At 42.2% G+C, this 20,994-nt stretch overlaps 1 protein-coding gene across 1 annotated transcript; it reads left to right on the top strand.

The window, feature by feature from the left end:
• The first annotated feature begins 1,992 nt into the window (after positions 1–1,992).
• LOC311111691 (endoribonuclease ZC3H12A-like) lies at positions 1,993–19,914 on the top strand. The gene is made up of 6 exons (XM_084154484.1): positions 1,993–2,073; positions 8,062–8,661; positions 13,383–13,522; positions 16,193–16,427; positions 17,191–17,291; positions 17,475–19,914. The coding sequence occupies exons 2-6, from the start codon at positions 8,105–8,107 to the stop codon at positions 18,503–18,505; spliced, it is 2,064 nt and encodes a 687-aa protein (XP_084010610.1). The 5' UTR covers positions 1,993–2,073; positions 8,062–8,104; the 3' UTR covers positions 18,506–19,914.
• Positions 19,915–20,994: the final 1,080 nt, after the last annotated feature.

Genomic DNA, 20,994 nt, shown 5'->3' with positions numbered 1-20,994 from the left:
AGCGTGAACCTCCAGGGAAGCCTGTAGAACCTAAGGAAAAACCTAGGAAGACGAAATGTCATAGAAACATAAGACTAACATATAAGCATTAACATACAATTCAGTTCTTGTCCAATGAACCTCAGAACTGTGCCCAAAACCCCCAAACAATTAATACAATGTCAAATCTTCCACACATTTATTTATCTAGACTTCCAAACATGTATTTGTCTAGACGTCCATTGTGTTCTGAGGCCAAGGTAAGAGGCAGCTGTGGTTAATGTGTTGTGAGAAGAAGGAAGAGAGTTCCACACTTCTACTACAGTTTAAAACAATATACAGCAGAGGTGTCAAACTCATTCCACAGAGGGCCTATTGTCTGCAGGTTAGACAACCAGGTGAGGGGAGTTCCTTACTAATTAGTGACATTATTTTATCAATCAAGTACAAGGGAGGAACGAAAACCCGCAGACACTCTGCCGTCTGTGGAATGACTTTGACACGTGATATACAGTATATCTGGTGCTTCTTTATGTACATTACAATTACGGTTGCCTCTCTTTTGGCTCTCTTCTTCAACATGACATGTCATTTTCTCCTCAATCCCCTTTGAAATAAAGATTAAAACAATACATTTATCTGGTCTTCCTTCATGTACATCTCCATCAACTGAACTGACTACGCTAGCGCGAGAGCCAGAGTTGCTAGAACGAGAGTGTGAGAAGCAACCAGCAAAAGCGAGTGCCCCCTCTGCTGGCCGCAACAAGCACAACACTGTCATTCCAATACACAGTTTGATGTTTCCACGACAATTGCATGTTTAATAGGGAATAGCCAACTTCTACACTACCTTGCAGTTGATAATGTGATGGTTACTGGTAAATTAACACATCTGCACTTGGCACTCTCTGATGATTTGATGATGTAAATGTAATGATTTGTTCCCCACACAAAGAATATTCCAACTTCTAACTCATGACTAAACCCACAGTCAGTGACTCCTATAGGGTTAAATGTAATAGTCCTACTGGAAAATACTACTTCAAATTAATGTAGTCTTCAAGATGACCAGATCCTCCCTCTCAAAATGTATCTATTCAAAGATATTTGGTTTATAATCGCTTTCTGTGATGAAACAGGAAATACGTTTTTTTAAATGTCATATGGCATTGATTCTAAAAGATTTATATTGCAAGGTTAAGTAAAACAATTACATATTGCCAGCAGACAGACATATATGATTCATTGTGATGCATAAATGATGATCCATAAGAAAATAGCCTAAGCATCAATCAGGTACTGCTTAGCAGGGCTTTCTGAGTCGCTCTTGAGAATGGAAAATAAAAAACAACTCAGACACATGCCAGTATGATGAAGTCAGGTAAGAGCTTTAGGCATACAAGTGCAGAGAAAGGGTGTATTGTTCTGTAACACAGGTCATCAGACCACACCGGTGACTTCTCTGTCTTACATGAACTGGCTGTCTGGGCTGGGTCTAAGCTTATACCAACAATGAGTTGACCTTTATCCTCCTTTTACGGTGTAGGAAAATGTAGAGTAGTTATTTTCCAGCTTTGTCTATGGAATCTCAAACGTATACTTTCTTTTCGGATTGTGGACCATTCGGTGGGTTATAGACAGTAGATAATAGACAGTGGGCTATAATAGTGCTTATGACAGTGTAAAGGGAAAAGCTCACCGATACTATCAGCCTTTTTCCCCTTTATGTCATCAACAACACTTAGAAAGGAAGATCCAATCCATTGGCAGAAATCTATACAGAAAATAAAAAGAAAGGCCTGATTCACTAGGCGCACTTGAAACTTTTTTGTAAAAGGCTTTGAAACAACTGTTTAGTTGGCTGGTGAATGAATGATCAACTGCCGTTGGCCTGTTTTGTAACCTAAAGAAAAGACGGGAAAAACCCTCTATTTCCTCGTGCGGAGTTGAAGCCTATGACGTCATCGCCTCCGATATTTAGTCGGTGCAGCTGACCGTCCACCGTGAAACTGCTCACAGAGAGAGACACATTTCACATGGATACCAACATCAACGTTACATGAAATCCCGAAACTGTAGGACTATAAAATACTGGTAAGTAACAACATTGACAGGTACACTTTGTTTCTTATTTGGCAACATGTAGGCTGATTACGGTGTCAACAGTTCAGGAAGTCAGACTATATGTTTAGGTTTTCCGAAACGGACTAACTTGCGGAACAAATCAAAAAGGATAACTCGGGTTGATACTCATAGGCTACATTTAACATCTCGTCGACAAATGTCTGGGAATGAACACCGGCAATTTATTTAATTTCCTTTAAATTCTCGAGTGGTGGACAATATACATTTAGGCTATTGATACAGTAAACCAACGGGCCATTCCTATCCGTTGCCTTTTGGACCTCAACTTTAGGTGGGGAAAAATGACGTTTCACTTTCAGAAAAACATACTGGTCAAGCTCAGGCATTCTAATAATTATAGGTGGATTTTTCACACATGGACCATGAGTTATTTCCACCTCTGTTAGGGAAACGCATGACTACACAATAAATAATGTTATCCATTGAACAGGAGTGTAGCCTATTGGTAGCTTAAGTACAAGATAGTACAGTAGAACTAGACGAACAACAGTACTTGTATTTTCTGCCCGAAGTTAGGCTACTGGAGGTCAGCTGTAAATTCACAGTAGAGGAACTTGAGTAAAGGAATATAATAGATAATTTACACAATATACACGTTTTCTTTAAGTCCAACCTGGTCGCAGAGCATTTCGTATGATTCTGTATGTAAATCCGAGACACTCTATTTAGTATGATACGTTACGTTTTGTATGTTACTGTATGTATTAACTTGTGGATGTCCATCACCCATTTCGTATGGTTTGTTATGAATTACAATTCTTATTATACGTTTGAATTTGCAAAAAACTTACAATATGTTACGAATTTTCTAAAAGTACAATAGGTTACGATGTTGAAAAACGTATGTTATGTTACGAATTCTAGATAGCTGGCTAACGTTAGCTAGGCTAGGGGTTAGGGTTAAGGTTAGGGTTAAGTTTAGGAGTTAGGCTAAAGGTTTAAGGTTAGGGTTAGGGGAAGGGTTAGCTAACATGCTAGGTAGTTGAAAAGTTGCTAAAACGCCAAAGTTGTCCTTGATGAGATTCAAACTCGCAACCTTTGGGTTGCTAGACGTTTGCATTATACACCCACCCCAACCTTTTTACCTTAAGTAGCCATCTGTCTTAATTAACCATACCAAACTTAACATATCATATTAATTTGAGTGTCCCTGATTTACATTTGCTATGTTACGTCTAGTCTATGAGACCAGGCTGTTAGGTCCCATTCAAGGATACTGACATTTAAATTTTAGTCATTTAGCAGACGCTCTTATCCAGAGCGACTTACAGTTAGTGAGTGCATACATATTTTTTTTATTTATCATACTGGCCCCCCGTGGGAATCGAACCCACAACCCTGGCGTTGCAAACACCATGCTCTACCAACTGAGCTACATCCCTGCCGGCCATTCCCTCCCCTACCCTGGGCCAATTGTGCGCCACCCCATGGGTCTCCCGGTCGCGGCTGGCTATGACAGAGCCTGGATTCGAACCAGGATCTAGGATCTCTAGTGGCACAGCCTTAGACCACTGCGCCACTCGGGAGACGTGACAGACAGGAGCACTTGTCATCAAGAGTTACATTTGATTTGAGCCAGTTTGCTACAGCAGGAAAATAATCCTGCAGCAACTGGAAATGTGAATTATTATGTGGATTGTAATTAATGGCAATTTTTTCATGGGGTTGATACATTTTTCGTAAGGAAAGTTGGAGATTTCAACGTGGAAATTACGAACTTCAGAAGCCTTTTAAAAACTAAAATACACTACAAGTTTTACATTTCCTACATTGCAGGAAAGTTCTCCTGCAACAGGGTGATCAAATTAAGATCCTACATCTGTACAACTTTAATTAGGGTAACTTTACTTTAGGAATTTCATTATCCTGATCGTAGAGTAGCCTAGGGCAGGGTTCCCGAATAGGCAGACCATGGGTGATTTTATTTTTCATTGTTGGACGTAAAACGACTATAAAATCACTAGGAAATCAGCTCAAAGTGATTTTAGTTTAGGAAATCTGTTCCCAAGTATTCCCACGCATATGTAGAAAGGCATATGTGATCGTATCCCATTATAATATAGGTTTAAATTGATTATGTTTTTGTCAAATACTGTATTTGTTTGGGATTCTTGCGGTCTTATCAAGTCAATCATGTCAATTTGCAGTGTACAAATTATTTATAACTATGTCCCGGCCCCCCGACCATCCGCTTAAGAAAGAATCGGCCCATGGCTGAATATATGAATGTAATTGGGGAACCCTGGCCTAGGGGCTGTTAAACTAGTGGTGCTCAGTTGGTAGAGCATGGTGCTTGCAACGCCAGGATAGTAGGTTTGATTCCCGGGACCACCTTTATGTTAAATGCATGACTGTAAGTTGCTTTGGATAAAAGCGTCTACTAAATGGCTTATATTATTATTAAAACAATGGCTTTTGGGGGCCATAAGCAAGATTTGGTTGGGGGGCCCCCCCACCTCGTAGAAAAAACAGTCTAGTGACCCTGCAATTTTCTGCAATTCTACACATATTGCCATGGGGCGGAGAGACATTTTTGTTCAGTTTTACAGCTAATTTCCTGCAATTCATTTAGCCATGACTTATGCCATGTTAATATGATATCTGCGTGAGGTTGACTTATCAATGGGGGCCCTGTGGAGGCCAGGGCCCCTGGGCATGTACCCTGCGTGCCCGGTCGCTGTTCGGCCATGATTAGTCCCCTGTAGCTCAGTGGGTAGAGCATGGCGCTTGCAACGCCAGGGTTTTGGGTTCGTTTCTCACGGGGGGGCCAGTATGAAAATGTATGCACTCACTAAATGTAAGCCGCTCTGGATAAGAGTGTCTTCTAAAATGACTAAAATGATTACTACAAGTTTAAAAACTGCTGATGCACAACCAAATTTCGAAATTGCACCTTGGTGTATTCTAATATTGGTAATTTCCATGTGAAAGGACCCATGAGCACCAACATGTGAAGTTCATAGGAGCATGTCAAATGAAAGCTAAGAGTATTTTATTTTATTTATTAAGGCATATATACATTTTTCAACCATTTTCCATCCAAAATATTAGGAATAAGCAGATGGAAAAGGGGTCTTAGAAAACATCTACCAGAAAAAGTTATGGTATTAGAAACACATCAGAACACAGTCATGTTGAAGTAAAGACACCTGCCAACTAATATCAACACTTATATTTTGGAGAAATGTTTATGCCTTCTTTATGTTTAAGAAATATTTCCTTGTGCCTTGAAATGTTGTTACCAAAAACCCACATATCTTGTCAAAGTTTAATTATGTTTTTAGACATTTTTAGAAATTAATTAAAAATGTAAAGCTGAAATCTCTTGAGTCAATAATTATTCAAACCCTTTGTTATGGCAAGCCTAAACAAGTTCAGGAGTAAAAATGTATATTAGTGTTTTATTTTTCATATATTTTTTTACTTCAACTTTGACATCACTGAGTATTTTGTGTAGATCGTTGACAAAAAAAAAAGGACAAATCCATTTTAATCCTACCTTGTAACACAACAAAATATGTCGCTTATTCCTGGAACCGGCCGGGATGACCACTGATAATTAGTATTTTGTGACAACCTTAAAGCCATCATGCAGTCTTTGTAATTGTTATATTATATCACCGTATGTCTAATAAATCACTGTGTGTATTTATTTCATAAAAATAACACCAACAATTTTTATCATTTATTTCCCTGAGCCTTCTTTAGCTCTTGAAATGCTCAGTCTGAACGTGTGGGCTTTACGAAACAAATTTGAAGATATCTACATACATAGCCCTGATTGGCTGATAGGATGGTCTTGAGCCCACCCCCTTACCCATATAAAGAGTCATTGGTCTATTATAATCAGATCACATTGTGACGTCATGATGTGGGCCAAAAGTTCCCATCCCACCTGAACAGGCTGAAATTCCAGGATTTTCTTTCAAACGGCTCTTACACAAAAAGGGCATTATTATCATTTTGAACACATACAGTGTATTCGGAAAGTATTCAGACCCCTTGACGTTTTTCACATTATGTTACGTTACAGCCTTATTCTAAAATGGATTAAATTGTTTTTTTTCCCCTCATCAATCTACACACAATACCCCATAATGACAAAGCAAAAACAGGTTTTTATCAATTTTAGCAAATGTATTACAAATAAAAAACAGAAATATCACATTTACATAAGTATTCAGACCCTTTACTCAATACTTTGTTGAAGCACCTTTGGCAGCGATTACAGCCTCAAATCTTCTTGGGTATGACGCTACAAGCTTGGCACACCTGTATTTGGAGAGTTTCTCCCATTCTTCTCTGCAGATCCTCTTAAGCTCTGTTAGGTTGGATGGGGAGCGTCGCTGCACAGCTATTTTCAGGTCTCTCCAGTCGGGGCTCTGGCTGGGCCCCTCAAGGACATTCAGAGACTTGTCCCGAAGCCACTCCTGCATTGTCTTGGCTGTGTGCTTAGGGTCATTGTCCTGTTGGAAGGTGAACCTTCACCCCAGTCTGAGGTCCTGAGCGCTCTGGAGCAGGTTTTCATCAAGGATCTCTTGGTACTTTGCTCCGTTCATCTTTCCCTCGATCCTGACTAGTCTCCCAGTCCCTGCTGCTGAAAAACATCCCCACAGCATGATGCTGCCACCGCCATGCTTCACTGTAGGGATGGTGCCAGATTTCTTCCAGACTTGATGCTTGGCATTGAGGCCAAAGAGTTCAATCTTTGTTTCATCAGCCTTTTGGCAAACTCCAAGCGGTCTGTCATATGCCTTTTACTGAGGAGTGGATCCGTCTGGCCACTCTACCATAAAGGCCTGATTGGTGGAGTGCTGCAGAGATGGTTGTCCTTCTGGAAGGTTCTCCCATCTCCACAGAGGAATTCTGGAGCTCTTTCAGAGTGACCATCAGGTTCTTGGTCACCTCCCTGACCAAGGCCCTTCTCCCCCGAGTGCTCAGTTTGGCCGGGCGGCCAGCTCTAGGAAGAGTCTTGGTGGTTCCAAACTTTTTCCATTTAAGAATGATGGAGGCCACTGTGTTCTTGGGGACCTTCAATGCGGCAGACCTTTTTTGGTACCCTTCCTCCTGTCTCGGAGCTCTACGGACAATTCCTTCGACCTCATGGCTTGGTTTTTGCTCTGACATGCACTGTCAACTGTGGACCTTGTATAGACAGTTGTGTGCCTTTCCAAATCATGTCCAATCAATTGAATTTACCACAGGTGGACTCCAATCAAGTTGTAGAAACATCTTAAGGATGATCAATGGAAACAGGATGCACCTGAGCTCAATTTCGAATCTCATAGCAATGGGTCTGAATACTTATGTAAATAAGGTATTTCTGTTTTTAATTTGTAATAAATGTGCAAACATTTCTAAAAACCTTTTTTCGCTTTGTCATTATGGGTTATTGTGTGTAGATTGATGAGGATTTGTTTTTATTTAATCCATTTTAGAATAAAGCTGTAACGTAACAAAATGTGGAAAAAGTCACGGGGTTCTGAATATTTTCTGACTGCTGTGGAAATATCTTTAAAATGAACTGATAATTAATGGTATTTGTGGTAAGAACTAATACAGACATCAATGTCAGTACTAACATTACATTTACATTTTAGTAATTTAGCAGACGCTCTTTTCTAGAGCTACTTACAGTTAGGTGAGACAACCACATATCACAGTCATAACAAGTACATTTTCCCTCAATAAAGTAATTATCAGCCAAGTCAGTGCTACTAAAGTAAGATGTGATCTGTTTTCAGACAGCAAGAAAATGATTGTAGTGTTGATAACTTACATTACAAGATGAATTGTAGCCTACTGGTGTATGTAGAACTGGTGCATGTTTATTTTCAGCCCTTTTCTAAGTATTATGACAGGCTTTCGGGGAAACCTCAAACTTTTAAATAGCCCTTTCACACACCCACAAAAATGATGACATGTTTTTTAAAACAGGTGTGATATATGAGACCTGCCTGAAGGAGAGAGAGAGAGAGAGATGAAAGTAGAAGGCAGTGCTATCCCAAAGCTGCGCCCACTCAAAGATGTCTTCCCATGGAGAGAGTTCTCCTACACAGCCCGTCTGAGCCCCACAGAGACCCACGACACAGCTGGATGGCTCGACACTCTGACTGCCCTCCACAATCCTCATCCACCCCACCCCATCTGTGAGAGAATGCACCCCAGTGGCACCCACTGCTCTGCCCCGGAGGAGAGCCGCAAGACCCCCACAGACCCTGGAGAGGCTCAGCTGGACTTCTACCGTAAACTGGGCTACTCCCCAGCGCAGGTCCGGACCGTGCTGCAGAAGTTTGGCCTGAACACAGACACTAACAGGGTTCTGGGGGAGCTGGTGCGGACTGGAGTCAGCCCAGAAGGGATGGAGAAGGAGTGGGAGAAGGAGGGCGCCCCATCTACCATGTCTATCCTGGTGACCCGAGGGGAGACCCTCAGTAACCTGCCCCTCACCCCTCCACCCAGCCGGGAGGATGCAACCAGTGAGGAGGGAGATGCCCTGAGACCCATAGTGATCGATGGGAGCAACGTGGCTATGAGGTGAGCACAGAGTTTCACTGGATGCTGCCATGGGTCTTAGTAGGTTTACATGCTGTGAGTTTGAGGGCTGGTTTCCCAGACACAGATTAAGCCTAGTCCTAGATTGAAAAGCATACTCAATGGAGATTCTTCACAGGAAGTGCTTTTTATTTGAGAACTAGGCTTAATGTGTGTCCGGGAAACTACCCCAGAGTGTTTTTTGTTGATAGTTTTAGCAGAGCGTATCATTCAGCTGCGTTCTGTCTGGGTCCAGTGGTTGATTGGTTTGCAGATGGGAAGGTATCGAGGATCCGTGGCATCTGTACGTTATGACACATTATTGGCCGTTCGTCGGGTCTTCTCCTTGTATCCCCGCCTCCACTACTAATAAGGCTTTGAGTCAGCATGAAAGTACTCTTTTCAGTTGTAAACAAACAAACAAGTTGTGCTCTCAGATCTCAACTCAGAAAATGGAGAGGTGGACATAATGCAGACATAATTTGCTCTTAAAGGCCCAGTACAGTCAAAGTTGAGTTTTTCCTGTGTTTTGTATCATATTGTACAACAGCTGATGAAACTAACACTGTAAAAGTGTGAAAAAAAATGGATCAGTGTTATTTCCTGATAGTTGCTGGTTGAAAATACAAAATCAAATCAACGTTTATTTGTCGCGTACACAGATTAGCAGATGTTAAAGCAGGTGCAGCGAAATGCTTGTGTTTTTAGCTCCAGCAGTGCAGTAAATGTCTAACAGTACAATACTGAATGAATTACGTTTTATTTTCGGGGCAAATCGCCAGTTGGCAACCCGTCCCTTATGGGATTAACTGACACATAAACAAACATTACAATAATTCAGTGATAATTCCAGTTTAAAAAAAGATTCCGGTGTTCCCAGCAGTGCACATGGCTGAGTAAAAAAGTCAAGATAAAAATCAATATATAATAGTAAATAAGAAGAAAAAAACATGTTGTGTATAGACAGTGTGGACAATATATATATCTACAGCAGTAGTTATATGGATGAACTATGTCCAGAATATAGTATGAGTCATCAATTAGCTTCATTTCTCAGAGAGCAAATAAATTTTCAACAAAATAATGTTACAGGAATGCTAATCTTATCTGTTTCTATCTACAGAAACAGTTTCAGAACAATAAACATTATGTAAACATTATTAAAGTGACCAGTGTTCAATGACTCTATGTACATAGGGAAGCAGTCTCTAAGGTGCAGGGTAGAGTACCGGGCAGACGCCAGGTATTTATGACTGCTCAACAATCTACACAGGACCTTCGAATCAGCCTGTTTGCATGGGTGGTAGTTTCTGCTTGCCGTGGCGACATCACCATGCGGTAAATTAGTTAACAGACCAATAACAAAGTGTCACGATCGTCATATTGAACAGACCAAGGCGCAGCGTGATGAACGAACATACTTTAATTAGTTAAAGTGTAAACACGATACAAAAACAAGAAACGACTCGTGAAGTCCACGGTAACAATGACCGAAACACGGAACAAGAACCCACAAACACAAAGGGAAAATAGACAGTATAAATATGGCTCCCAATCAGAGACAACCAATGACAGCTGACACTCGTTGCCTCTGATTGGGAGTCACTCTAGCCAACATAGAAATAAACACACCAGAATACCAACATAGAAATAAACACAAAGAATGAACACACCCTGGCTCAACATATAGAGTCCCAGAGCCAGGGTGTGACACAAAGAGCGTTCCCAACCTCTCTGCCAACAACAACTCGTTTTAAATTTTACCTTCCCAACTCACCACTCCCAGACATTCTTAGCAAAATTCTTGCTTGAGAAATATTTTTTATCAAAAATATATGTGTGTCCATCTAGCTAAACTCCTACCCTAACCCCTCATAATTAGGATCTAGCTAAACTCCTACCCTAACCCCTCATAATTAGGATCTAGCTAAACTCCTACCCTAACCCCTCATAATTAGGATCTAGCTAAACTCCTACCGTAACCCCTCATAATTAGGATCTAGCTAAACTCCTACCCTAACCTCTCATAATTAGGATCTAGCTAAACTCCTACCCTAACCCCTCATAATTAGGATCTAGCTAAACTCCTACCCTAACCTCTCATAATTAGGATCTAGCTAAACTCCTACCCTAACCCCTCATAATTAGGATCTAGCTAAACTCCTACCGTAACCCCTCATAATTAGGATCTAGCTAAACTCCTACCCTAACCCCTCATAATTAGGATCTAGCTAAACTCCTACCCTAACCCCTCATAATTAGGATCTAGCTAAACTCCTACCCTAACCCCTCATAATTAGGATCTAGCTAAACTCCTGCCCTAACCCCTCATAATTAGGATCTAGCTAAACTCCTACCCTAACCCCTCATAATTACTTCTCTAGCTAAACTCCTACCCTAACCCCTCATAATTAGGATCTAGCTAAACTCCTACCCTAACCCCTCATAATTAGGATCTAGCTAAACTCCTACCCTAACCTCTCATAATTACTTCTCTAGCTAAACTCCTGCCCTAACCCCTCATAATTAGGATCTAGCTAAACTCCTACCCTAACCTCTCATAATTACTTCTCTAGCTAAACTCCTACCCCAACCCCTCATAATTAGGATCTAGCTAAACTCCTACCCTAACCCCTCATAATTAGGATCTAGCTAAACTCCTACCCTAACCCCTCATAATTAGGATCTAGCTAAACTCCTACCCTAACCCCTCATAATTAGGATCTAGCTAAACTCCTACCCCAACCCCTCATAATTAGGATCTAGCTAAACTCCTACCCTAACCCCTCATAATTAGGATCTAGCTAAACTCCTACCCTAACCCCTCATAATTAGGATCTAGCTAAACTCCTACCCTAACCTCTCATAATTAGGATCTAGCTAAACTCCTACCCTAACCCCTCATAATTACTTCTCTAGCTAAACTCCTACCCTAACCCCTCATAATTAGGATCTAGCTAAACTCCTACCCTAACCCCTCATAATTAGGATCTAGCTAAACTCCTACCCTAACCCCTCATAATTAGGATCTAGCTAAACTCCTACCCTAACCCCTCATAATTAGGATCTAGCTAAACTCCTACCCTAACCCCTCATAATTAGGATCTAGCTAAACTCCTACCCTAACCCCTCATAATTAGGATCTAGCTAAACTCCTACCCTAACCCCTCATAATTAGGATCTAGCTAGAAGTCGGGGATGGTAACACTGTTTCAGCCCTGCTTTTATGTCTATGGTTTCAGCACTCAACACTCCAACAGCCACTCAGTCAGGTGTCACTGTCAGCCTGGGGGAAGCCTCAACCTTTTCTCCTACACCCCCCCTCACTCCCCCCTTCCGCTGCTCATCTGTCTCCTTTGGCCTTCTGCCCACTTTGAGACAACACTCGTACAGGCACGTCTCTCCCTCATTGCTCTGACATGCAAATCTGAGCATGCAAATCAGTGCAACAGGAACAGGCCTGACTGCATTGTATGCCCTGCCCTATGCCCCCCCCCCCCCCCCACTCCTCCTCCTTTAAGCTCTGGTAATAGCCCTTCTTAGCCTGCATCCCAAATGGCACCCTATTCCCTATATACTGCACTACTTAGTGCACTAGGCAGGGTATAGGGTGCCATTTGGGATGCACCTTAGATCCGAAGTCAGAGGGTTCAAGATGCAGGAATCTCCCTAGGGTACTTCTCTACAGTACCTTCATCTCACCCATGAGCGCATTTGAACTGCTGAATCATGGTTTGCTAATAGTCATGGTGAATAAGATGGCATCTAAAAAGTTCGATCAAAAGATACATAAGTTAAATGCAATCAGATCAAAGGACATAAGCATATATGGGAATATTAATGTGGATAATGAATGTATACATTTACCAGTGCAACGGTCAATCTTTAACATACATTTTAGCACATACAGTTATGAGAGAGCATATAAATGACACAACATTACCAGTCAAATCCATTTGACCCCTAGACGTGGTTCAGGATAATACTATCTAGATCAGGCTTCCCCAACTGGCGGCTTGCAGGTTGGTGATTTTTATTTGGCCCTCCATGTTTTCTGAGCAAAAATAAAAAATATAAAAAAATGGTATTGTTGGACATAAAAGATTGTAAAAACACCAGTAAATCAGCTGGAAGTGATTTTAATTTAGGAAATCTGTTCCAAAGTATTCCCACGCATAATAGAGAGATGTATGTGATCGTATACAAACGTAAGCAAGGTTTGAAATTATTATGTTTTAGTCAAATATTATATCTGTTTGGGCTTCTTGCGGTCAATTTGCAGTCCACAAATTATTTGTAATTATGTTCCGGCCCCCTGACCATCCACTCGGAAGAAAAAACTTGGCCGCAGCTGAATCTAGTTGATGATCCCTGGTCTAGATTCCAGTAATAGTTCAAACATTTGCATTGCAAATGCTGTGATATTGTGTATACATGTAGCTAAGTGTTTTCACCTGAAAAATAACTGTTGAAGTCATCGCGGGCCCTCCCTCTCCAAATCTGTCTATTGATATAGCTCTTGAGGTAGTACAGCTTGCGTCCCAAATAGCACCCTATAAAGTGCACTACTTTTGACCAGGGTCCATAAGGTGACACTTGGGACGCAGGCACAGAGTCAGTGTAGGAGGAATACTTCCTTACCCTTACCACACAGGTAAGTCATTGTGAATGGGATTGGCTTGCTTGCTAAAACAGTATTTATTTCTATTGTCTTTCTGTTGTAGCCACGGGAACAAGGAAGTGTTTTCCTGCCTGGGAATCCAGCTGGCGGTAAACTTCTTCCTGGACAGAGGTCATACTGATATCACCGTGTTTGTTCCCTCATGGAGGAAGGAGCAGCCTAGACCAGATGTCCCCATCACAGGTGAAGATGTTGGGAATGCACCGCCCGGCCCAGGGCCCGATGTCTACTTCCTTCTCTGTATCACACAATAGCCCTCATTGTATTGAATTCAGTTTCTTCCTCAAGCCATCCCACTGGGCACAGACGTCATTTCAACGTTTGTTTTGATTTGGTTAAGTTGTCAACTAACGTGAATTCATCGTGAAATCAACAAAACATTTCACCATGTCATTGGATTTGGTTAAAAGTTGGGTAAAAAAAAAAAACACGACGACTTTTTGCAAATCCAATCAGTTTTTCCATGTTGATTCAACATCATCACATGAATTATTTTGTTGAATTGACGTGGAAACAATGTTGATTCAACCTGTTTTTGCCCAGTGGGATAAAGTTGGGCGGACATTTGTTTTAGACACTCAATAGAACATATGTTATTTTAATCAGAGATGGCACATAGAGTATATTTAAGCAATAAGGCCCGAGGGGGTGTGGTATATGGCCAATATACCACGACCAAGGGCTGGTCCTAGGCACAACGCAACACAGAGTTGTATATTGGCCATATACCACAAACCCATGAGGTGCCTTATTGCTATTATAAACTGGTTACCAATGTAATTAGAGCAGTAAAAATAAATGTTTTGTCATACCTGTGGTATATGGGCTGATATACCATAGCTTTCAGCCAATCAGCATTCAGGGCTCGAACCACCTAGTTTCTAATATGTAATACGCTATGTGATATGTTGACTTCAGGAAATATGCATACAAGCACAATGTTCGAGTAGAGAGCGTGTGTCTTTGATCAGCAAAGGTCAAATTGTTTTTCATGTGTGAGCAAAAAACAGTTTGGCGTTTGGCCTTGTTTGGCTTTTGTCAGTGGCTGAACTTGAGATCAGATCAGGGGTCAAAGGTGACTGTGGGAAGTGAGAGCATGGGGGAAAACCCAACACTGATATTTTTTGTTTCCAAATGGCAACCCTTGCTGATCTTTATCTCCTAACTACGTCTCTCATGTTCAGCTGATTAAACTAGGGACTTTTATCATGGTGCTTTATCACTTCCTTCAGTAGCATGTAAAAACCACCTTCTCAAGATGAGCTTGGCTGACCTAGTTACTGTGAATTAGAGGCCTTTACTGGTCCAAAAAGTTGGGCCTGGGGCTTTCCTATCTGGACCCGATATGCACAAATAATTTTTTTAAAATATAGAGACCCGTTCCGAACGGGCCCGGCGACAACTAGACCCGTTCCGTATAGACCTGGTCGGATCCAGACCCGATTCGAGTGATGGAAGCAGCAGAAAAGTCATTTTTTAAGCTACTTTATTACCCGGAGCTGATAAAGCGCGAGGGAGAGGAGAAAGAGAGAGCCTCTAGTGGTGCTGTGTGTGTAGGGAGAGGAGGTAGAGTCCCTGTAGCAGTGTTGTGTGTGTAGGGAGAGGAGTAGGCTCCTGTGAGTGTGAGCGAGTGACACGGGAACAGGGAGGAGGGTGGGAGAGACGAGAAACAGCAACCAACCAAGCCGACTCGCGCTATAGTAGACTAATAGCTGCCATAGCTAGGTTATTTATCATCCAATATGATTAACTGGTACCTGTCTTGACTGCATCAAACCGGGAGAAGCTAGTTAAGCTAGCTAGCTAGGCTAATTGAGGCTGCATGTACTTTCTCATCATATATCATCCAATATGATTAAGTAGTACCTGTCTTTACTTCATAAAACCGGGAGAAGCTAGTTAAGCTAGCTAGCTAGGCTAATTGAGGCTGCATGTACTTTCTCATCATATATCATCCAATATGATTAAGTAGTACCTGTCTTTACTTCATAAAACCGGGAGAAGCTAGTTAAGCTAGCTAGCTAGGCTAATTGAGGCTGCATGTACTTTCTCATCATATATCATCCAATATGATTAAGTAGTACATGTCTTGACTGCATCAAACCGGGAGAAGCTAGTTAAGCTAGCTAGCTAGGCTAATTGAGGCTGCATGTACTTTCTCATCATATATCATCCAATATGATTAAGTAGTACCTGTCTTTACTTCATAAAACCGGGAGAAGCTAGTTAAGCTAGCTAGCTAGGCTAATTGAGGCTGCATGTACTTTCTCATCATATATCATCCAATATGATTAAGTAGTACATGTCTTTACTTCATAAAACCGGGAGAAGCTAGTTAAGCTAGCTAGCTAGGCTAATTGAGGCTGCATGTACTTTCTCATCATATATCATCCAATATGATTAAGTAGTACCTGTCTTGACTGCATCAAACTGGGAGAAGCTAGTTAGCTAGCTAGCTAGGCTAATTGAGGCTGCATGTACTTTCTCATCCTACACAGGTACAAACAACAACAACAACTCCATTCAGAATATTAAGTAGCAGCCTACCTGTTGGCTCTTGGTCGTTGTAGCCTGTCCTTCTCCTTTAACTTTTAATTCTGTCATTTTAATTCCATCTTCCATTGATCTGATATCTCCTAACTTTTGCCCCACATGGAGGCTCTATGACTGTAGCTTTTTGGCGCTTTGATGACATGATTGGCCAACAACAACAACAAGCTACACGCTCCACTCCTGTGAAAAGCAAAGAGCAGCAGCATAAATTATACAATTTCTCTCTCTTAAGTAATACTTAATTGATGATTAACTAATTCAATAGTTATCTAATGTTAGTATTTTTCTCTGTTTCTAAAGAACAACACATTTTGCGTGAGCTGGAGAGGAAGAAGATCGTGGTGTTCACCCCTTCGCGGCGGGTAGCGGGCAAACGGGTGGTCTGCTATGATGATCGCTTCATCGTCAAGCTGGCGCATGAGTCCGACGGCATCATCGTGTCCAACGACACCTACCGTGACCTTCAGGGCGAGAGGCAGGAGTGGAAGCGCTTCATTGAGGAGAGGCTACTCATGTACTCCTTCGTCAATGACAAGTAAGTCTTGTTGTAGCTTACTATTAACACTGAAAAATACACAGTTGACAATGCAAATAGTCTGGGTAGCCATGATTAGCTGTTCAGGAGTCTTATGGCTTGTGGGTAGAAGCTGTTAAGAAGCCTTTTGGACCTAGACTTGGCGCTCCGGTATCGCTTGCCGTGCGGTAGCAGAGAGAACAGTCTATGACTAGGGTGGCTGGAGTCTTTGACCATTTTTAGGGCCTTCCTCTGACACCGCCTCATCACTGAAGCTTGGCCCCAGTGATGTACTGGGCCGTACGCACTACCCTCTGTAGTGCCTTGTGGTCGGAGGCCGAGCAGTTGCCATACCAGGCGGTGATGCAACCAGTCAGGATGATCTCGATGGTGCAGCTGTCGAACCTTTTGAGGATCTGGGGACCCATGCCAAATCTTTTCAGTCTCCTGAGGGGGAATAGGCTTTGTCGTGCCCTCTTCACGACTGTCTTGGTGTGTTTGGACCATGATAGTTTGTTGGTGATGTGGACACCAAGGAACTTGAAGCTCTCAACCTGTTCTAGTACAGCCCCGTCGATGAGAATGGGGGCGTGCTCAGTCCTCTTTTTTTTCTCCTGTAGTCCACAACTGTCATGAATAAGCCATTGCTTGATCGTATAACTTGTAAATATTTTATACTTATAAATCTGTATAACTGTACTACTGAGGTATGAAAAAGATGATGCATTATTGTTCATTAGCCACAGTGTAGTATGAATCTAAACTCTACACCCCCCTCTCTCAGGTTCATGCCCCCTGATGACCCTCTGGGTCGCCATGGTCCCACCCTGGAGAACTTTCTACGGAAGGTTCCTCGGTTACCACGGAAACAGCCATGTCCTTATGGTGAGGTCATATCTCTACTAGGGTCATCCTGTGGTTGACCTTACATATGGGTGGGGGGAACATTTGAAAAGAATGATTGACAAACGGACACCAATACCGTAATGGATGTAATAAATGGACTGTACTGGATGTGCTGAAACTCAACGGTACTAATGAACTCTTGTTTACATTTCATGAATCCAGGAAGGAAATGCACTTACGGGATGAAGTGTAAATTCTACCACCCGGAACGAGCCAACCAATCTAATCGCTCTCTGGCTGACGAGCTGCGGGAGAAGGCCAAGCTGTCTTTATCACAACATAAACACCCCAACACAGGTGCTGGACCTGCCAATGGCCTTTCCCTGGACGAGAATACGGCTCAGAAACTGACCCTAGAACAGTGGAATGGCTCCCTGAAGAAAGGCCACATCAGTGAGAATGTGCTTCTGCTCAAGGGAAGCCATCGTTCCAGCCGGAGGTCCCCAGCCAAGAAGGACAAGTCCAACCGACACTTCATGACCGACCTGGACTCGGCAATGCCCAGTGGCTCTCACTCCCCGACCGACCTGGACTCGGCCCTGCCCAGTGGCTCTCAGGAGCGACTAGATTCTGGTCTTGGCTCCTTCGAGAGCCAAGCGTCTGACCCCTCCAGGGACCACTGTGACCGCTATGGGACGGCTGGGTACAGGAACTGCCAGTCCACCCCCAGTATGAGACAACAACTCTATTCCCTGCCTAGCAACCCGCCTTGTAGCTGCGTCTCTCATCCTCCTCAGCCTTTACTGGGCCCCAGCGCAGGATACCAACAACATCACAGCAGGGGCCCAGCCAGCACCCACAACCCAGGCATGATAACCTACTACCCACCCTATTACCTCAACTATGGGGCACCAATGTATCCAGTTGGTAAGCATCACTACAGCCACCCCAATGACTTCCAACAGCAGGGCAGTGCCCATCCTCCACAGCAGACCTACTGGTCCGATCCATTCGGGACTTATCCTCAGACTCTCCTTAGCGCTGCTCAGGAGGCGAAGCAGAGACACTGGCCCTTCCCCCAGACACAGCCCCACCCCCACGGGGAGGGCAGGGAGAGGGAGGAGGTCAGGAAGAAGCTGCTGGCCATCTTTCACCGCCGTCTGGTGGACAAGGCCATGGACATGTTCCCCCAGCTCATGGACCCACAGAGATTGGCTGCTGAGATCCTCACCCTGCAGTCTCAGGGCCTGTGATTGGCTCGTTGCTCTGGTCTGGTGGGGGACTGGGAATTGTAGTTTCTTTCAATTGAAAGAATCTCTTGTGAAAAACTGCAAGCTACTGTAAAGATCTGTGTTGTGTCCAAGGTTAAGTAGTGTTTTCCACTTTGGGGAAACATTGATCTTCCTACTGTATGTGCTGTGCCAAAGGTGTTCTTGCCACGTGTTTCAGGACCTGGGTTGCTTATATTGCTTCCGATAGCGTGAAACCTGAGGCAATGGATTGTTGATGCAAATTGCATCTTTTGGGGGGGAAATAATTATTTCTAGACCATTGAATGTATTCGATGGGTAAATGTAATGTATTTGAGGAGCAATATTCTTACAGTATGCATGTACATATGTATGATGTAGTGTTCTAAGGTCTATGTATCAAGATGAGTTATGGCATAAAGAGTTTTATTTGTATTTTGTATTTATTATGGATCCCCATTAGCAGCTACTCTTCCCGGGGTCCAGCAAAATTATGGCAGTTCATACAATTTTTAAAACATTACAAAACATTCACAGATTTCACAACACACTGTGCACCCTCAGGCCCCTACTCCACCACTACCACATATCTACAATACAAAAATCCATGTGTACGTGTGTGTATAGTGCGTATGCTGTCGTGTGTGTGTATGCATGTGCCTGTGTTTGTGTTGCTTCACAGTCCCCGCTGTTCCATAAGGGGTATTTTATTGGCACTGTGTGCCATAATGGTGGGCCACAGCTAACTATCTAGCTAGTATGCTAGTGAAGTAGATGCCCTATGGGTCTTGTTTCTTTGAAGAACATTCAAGCTGGAATACGTACTTGGTGCTACTGCCACGTCCGGTTGACAACAACAAAGAAGTAACTTAAAACAACAAACACTGTTTTTTTTCCCCCTCAGACATCATTGCACACGCGATAGAACAGCAGAATATGTATTGTGTTTGCCAGACGTTCCTCTCCTCTTTCATCAACAAAACAACAACAGTAACAGTGGTGCTGTTTCACCTTATGCGGATTCCAGCATTAATGTTCAGAGCAGTATAATGTATACATTTATGATAAAAAATATATTTTTATAGTACAAAAACATACACAAATATATCTAAAAGTCTAAAAATAAAAATACAATAAAAATATTTACAGTCAGAAGTAGAACAGTAGAAAAACGTTCTGATATTTGACACTATTTGGCACTATGTACTTGTTTTAAACTGTGTGCAGCAATGTGAGAACAGACCAGTGTGTATAATTCCAGATCATTGATTTGTGACAGGTTTAGTTCCCTGCAATGAGCTGTTGGTTTTTATTTTCTTCAGTGTACATGGAATTGTGGTATGGATACAGTCAATTAATAATTGCAGTGTTTATGTAATACATTTAATAAAACAAAAATATATTTAAAGGTTTGTGAATCTTGCTGTTTTTGACATATGGATTCTCACAATATACAGAATATACTAAATCCCCTAAGCCTTGTTTTTATTACTATAGTAATGTCGGGATTCAATCCGAGGTACGTTATAGAGCACTTGACATTTTAAGGTAATTTCCGAATAGGCCGAAATCTGCAGCACTTACCCTGAATGTGATCTCAACAAACACAGGCACATTTATTTTAAACTGTGCCTTGTTGACAACGCTCTACAACACACCTTGGATTGAATCCTGCCTAATTATTTTGCATAGGACCACAACATGTTGTGATTTTATAATAGCTTAAAGGCTTCTACACACCTATCCAACCACAGCCAACCCAACTTGGATACAGTGCCTTGCAAAAGTATTCATCCCCCTTGCCGTTCTTCCTATTTTGTTGCATTACAACCTGTAATTTAAATGGATTTTTATTTGGATTTCATGCAATGGACATACACAAAATAGTCCAAATTGGTGAAGTGAAATGAAAAAAATAACTTGTTTCAGAAAATTCTAAAGAATAAATAACGGAAAAGTGGTGCGTGCATATGTATTCACCCCTTTTGCTATGTAGCCCCTAAATAAGATCTGGTGCAACCACTTACCTTCAGAAGTCACATAATTAGTTAAATAAAGTCCACCTGTGTGTCACATGATCTGTCACATGATCTCAGTATATATACACCTGTTCTGAAAGGCCCCAGAGTCTGCAACACCACTAAGCAATGGGCACGACCAGGCAAGCGGCACCATGAAGACCAAGGAGCTCTCCAAACAGGTCAGGGACAAAGTTGTGGAGAAGTACAGATCAGGGTTGGGTTATAAAAAAAATATCAGAAACTTTGAACATCCCACGGAGCACCATTAAATCTATTATTAAAAAATGGAAAGAATATGTCACCACATCAAACCTGCCAAGAGAGGGCCGCCCACTAAAACTCACGGACCAGGCAAGGAGGGCATTAGTCAGAGAGGCAACAAAGAGACCAAAGATAACCCTGAAGGTGCTGCAAAGCTCCACAGCAGAAATTGGAGTATCTGTCCATATGATCACTTTAAGCCGTACACTC

Source organism: Coregonus lavaretus (assembly GCF_964263955.1).
Source record: "Coregonus lavaretus genome assembly, chromosome: 3".
NCBI lineage: Eukaryota > Metazoa > Chordata > Actinopteri > Salmoniformes > Salmonidae > Coregonus > Coregonus lavaretus.
Note: the sequence above shows the minus strand (reverse complement) of the source record. Positions and strands in the feature narration are given on the sequence as shown.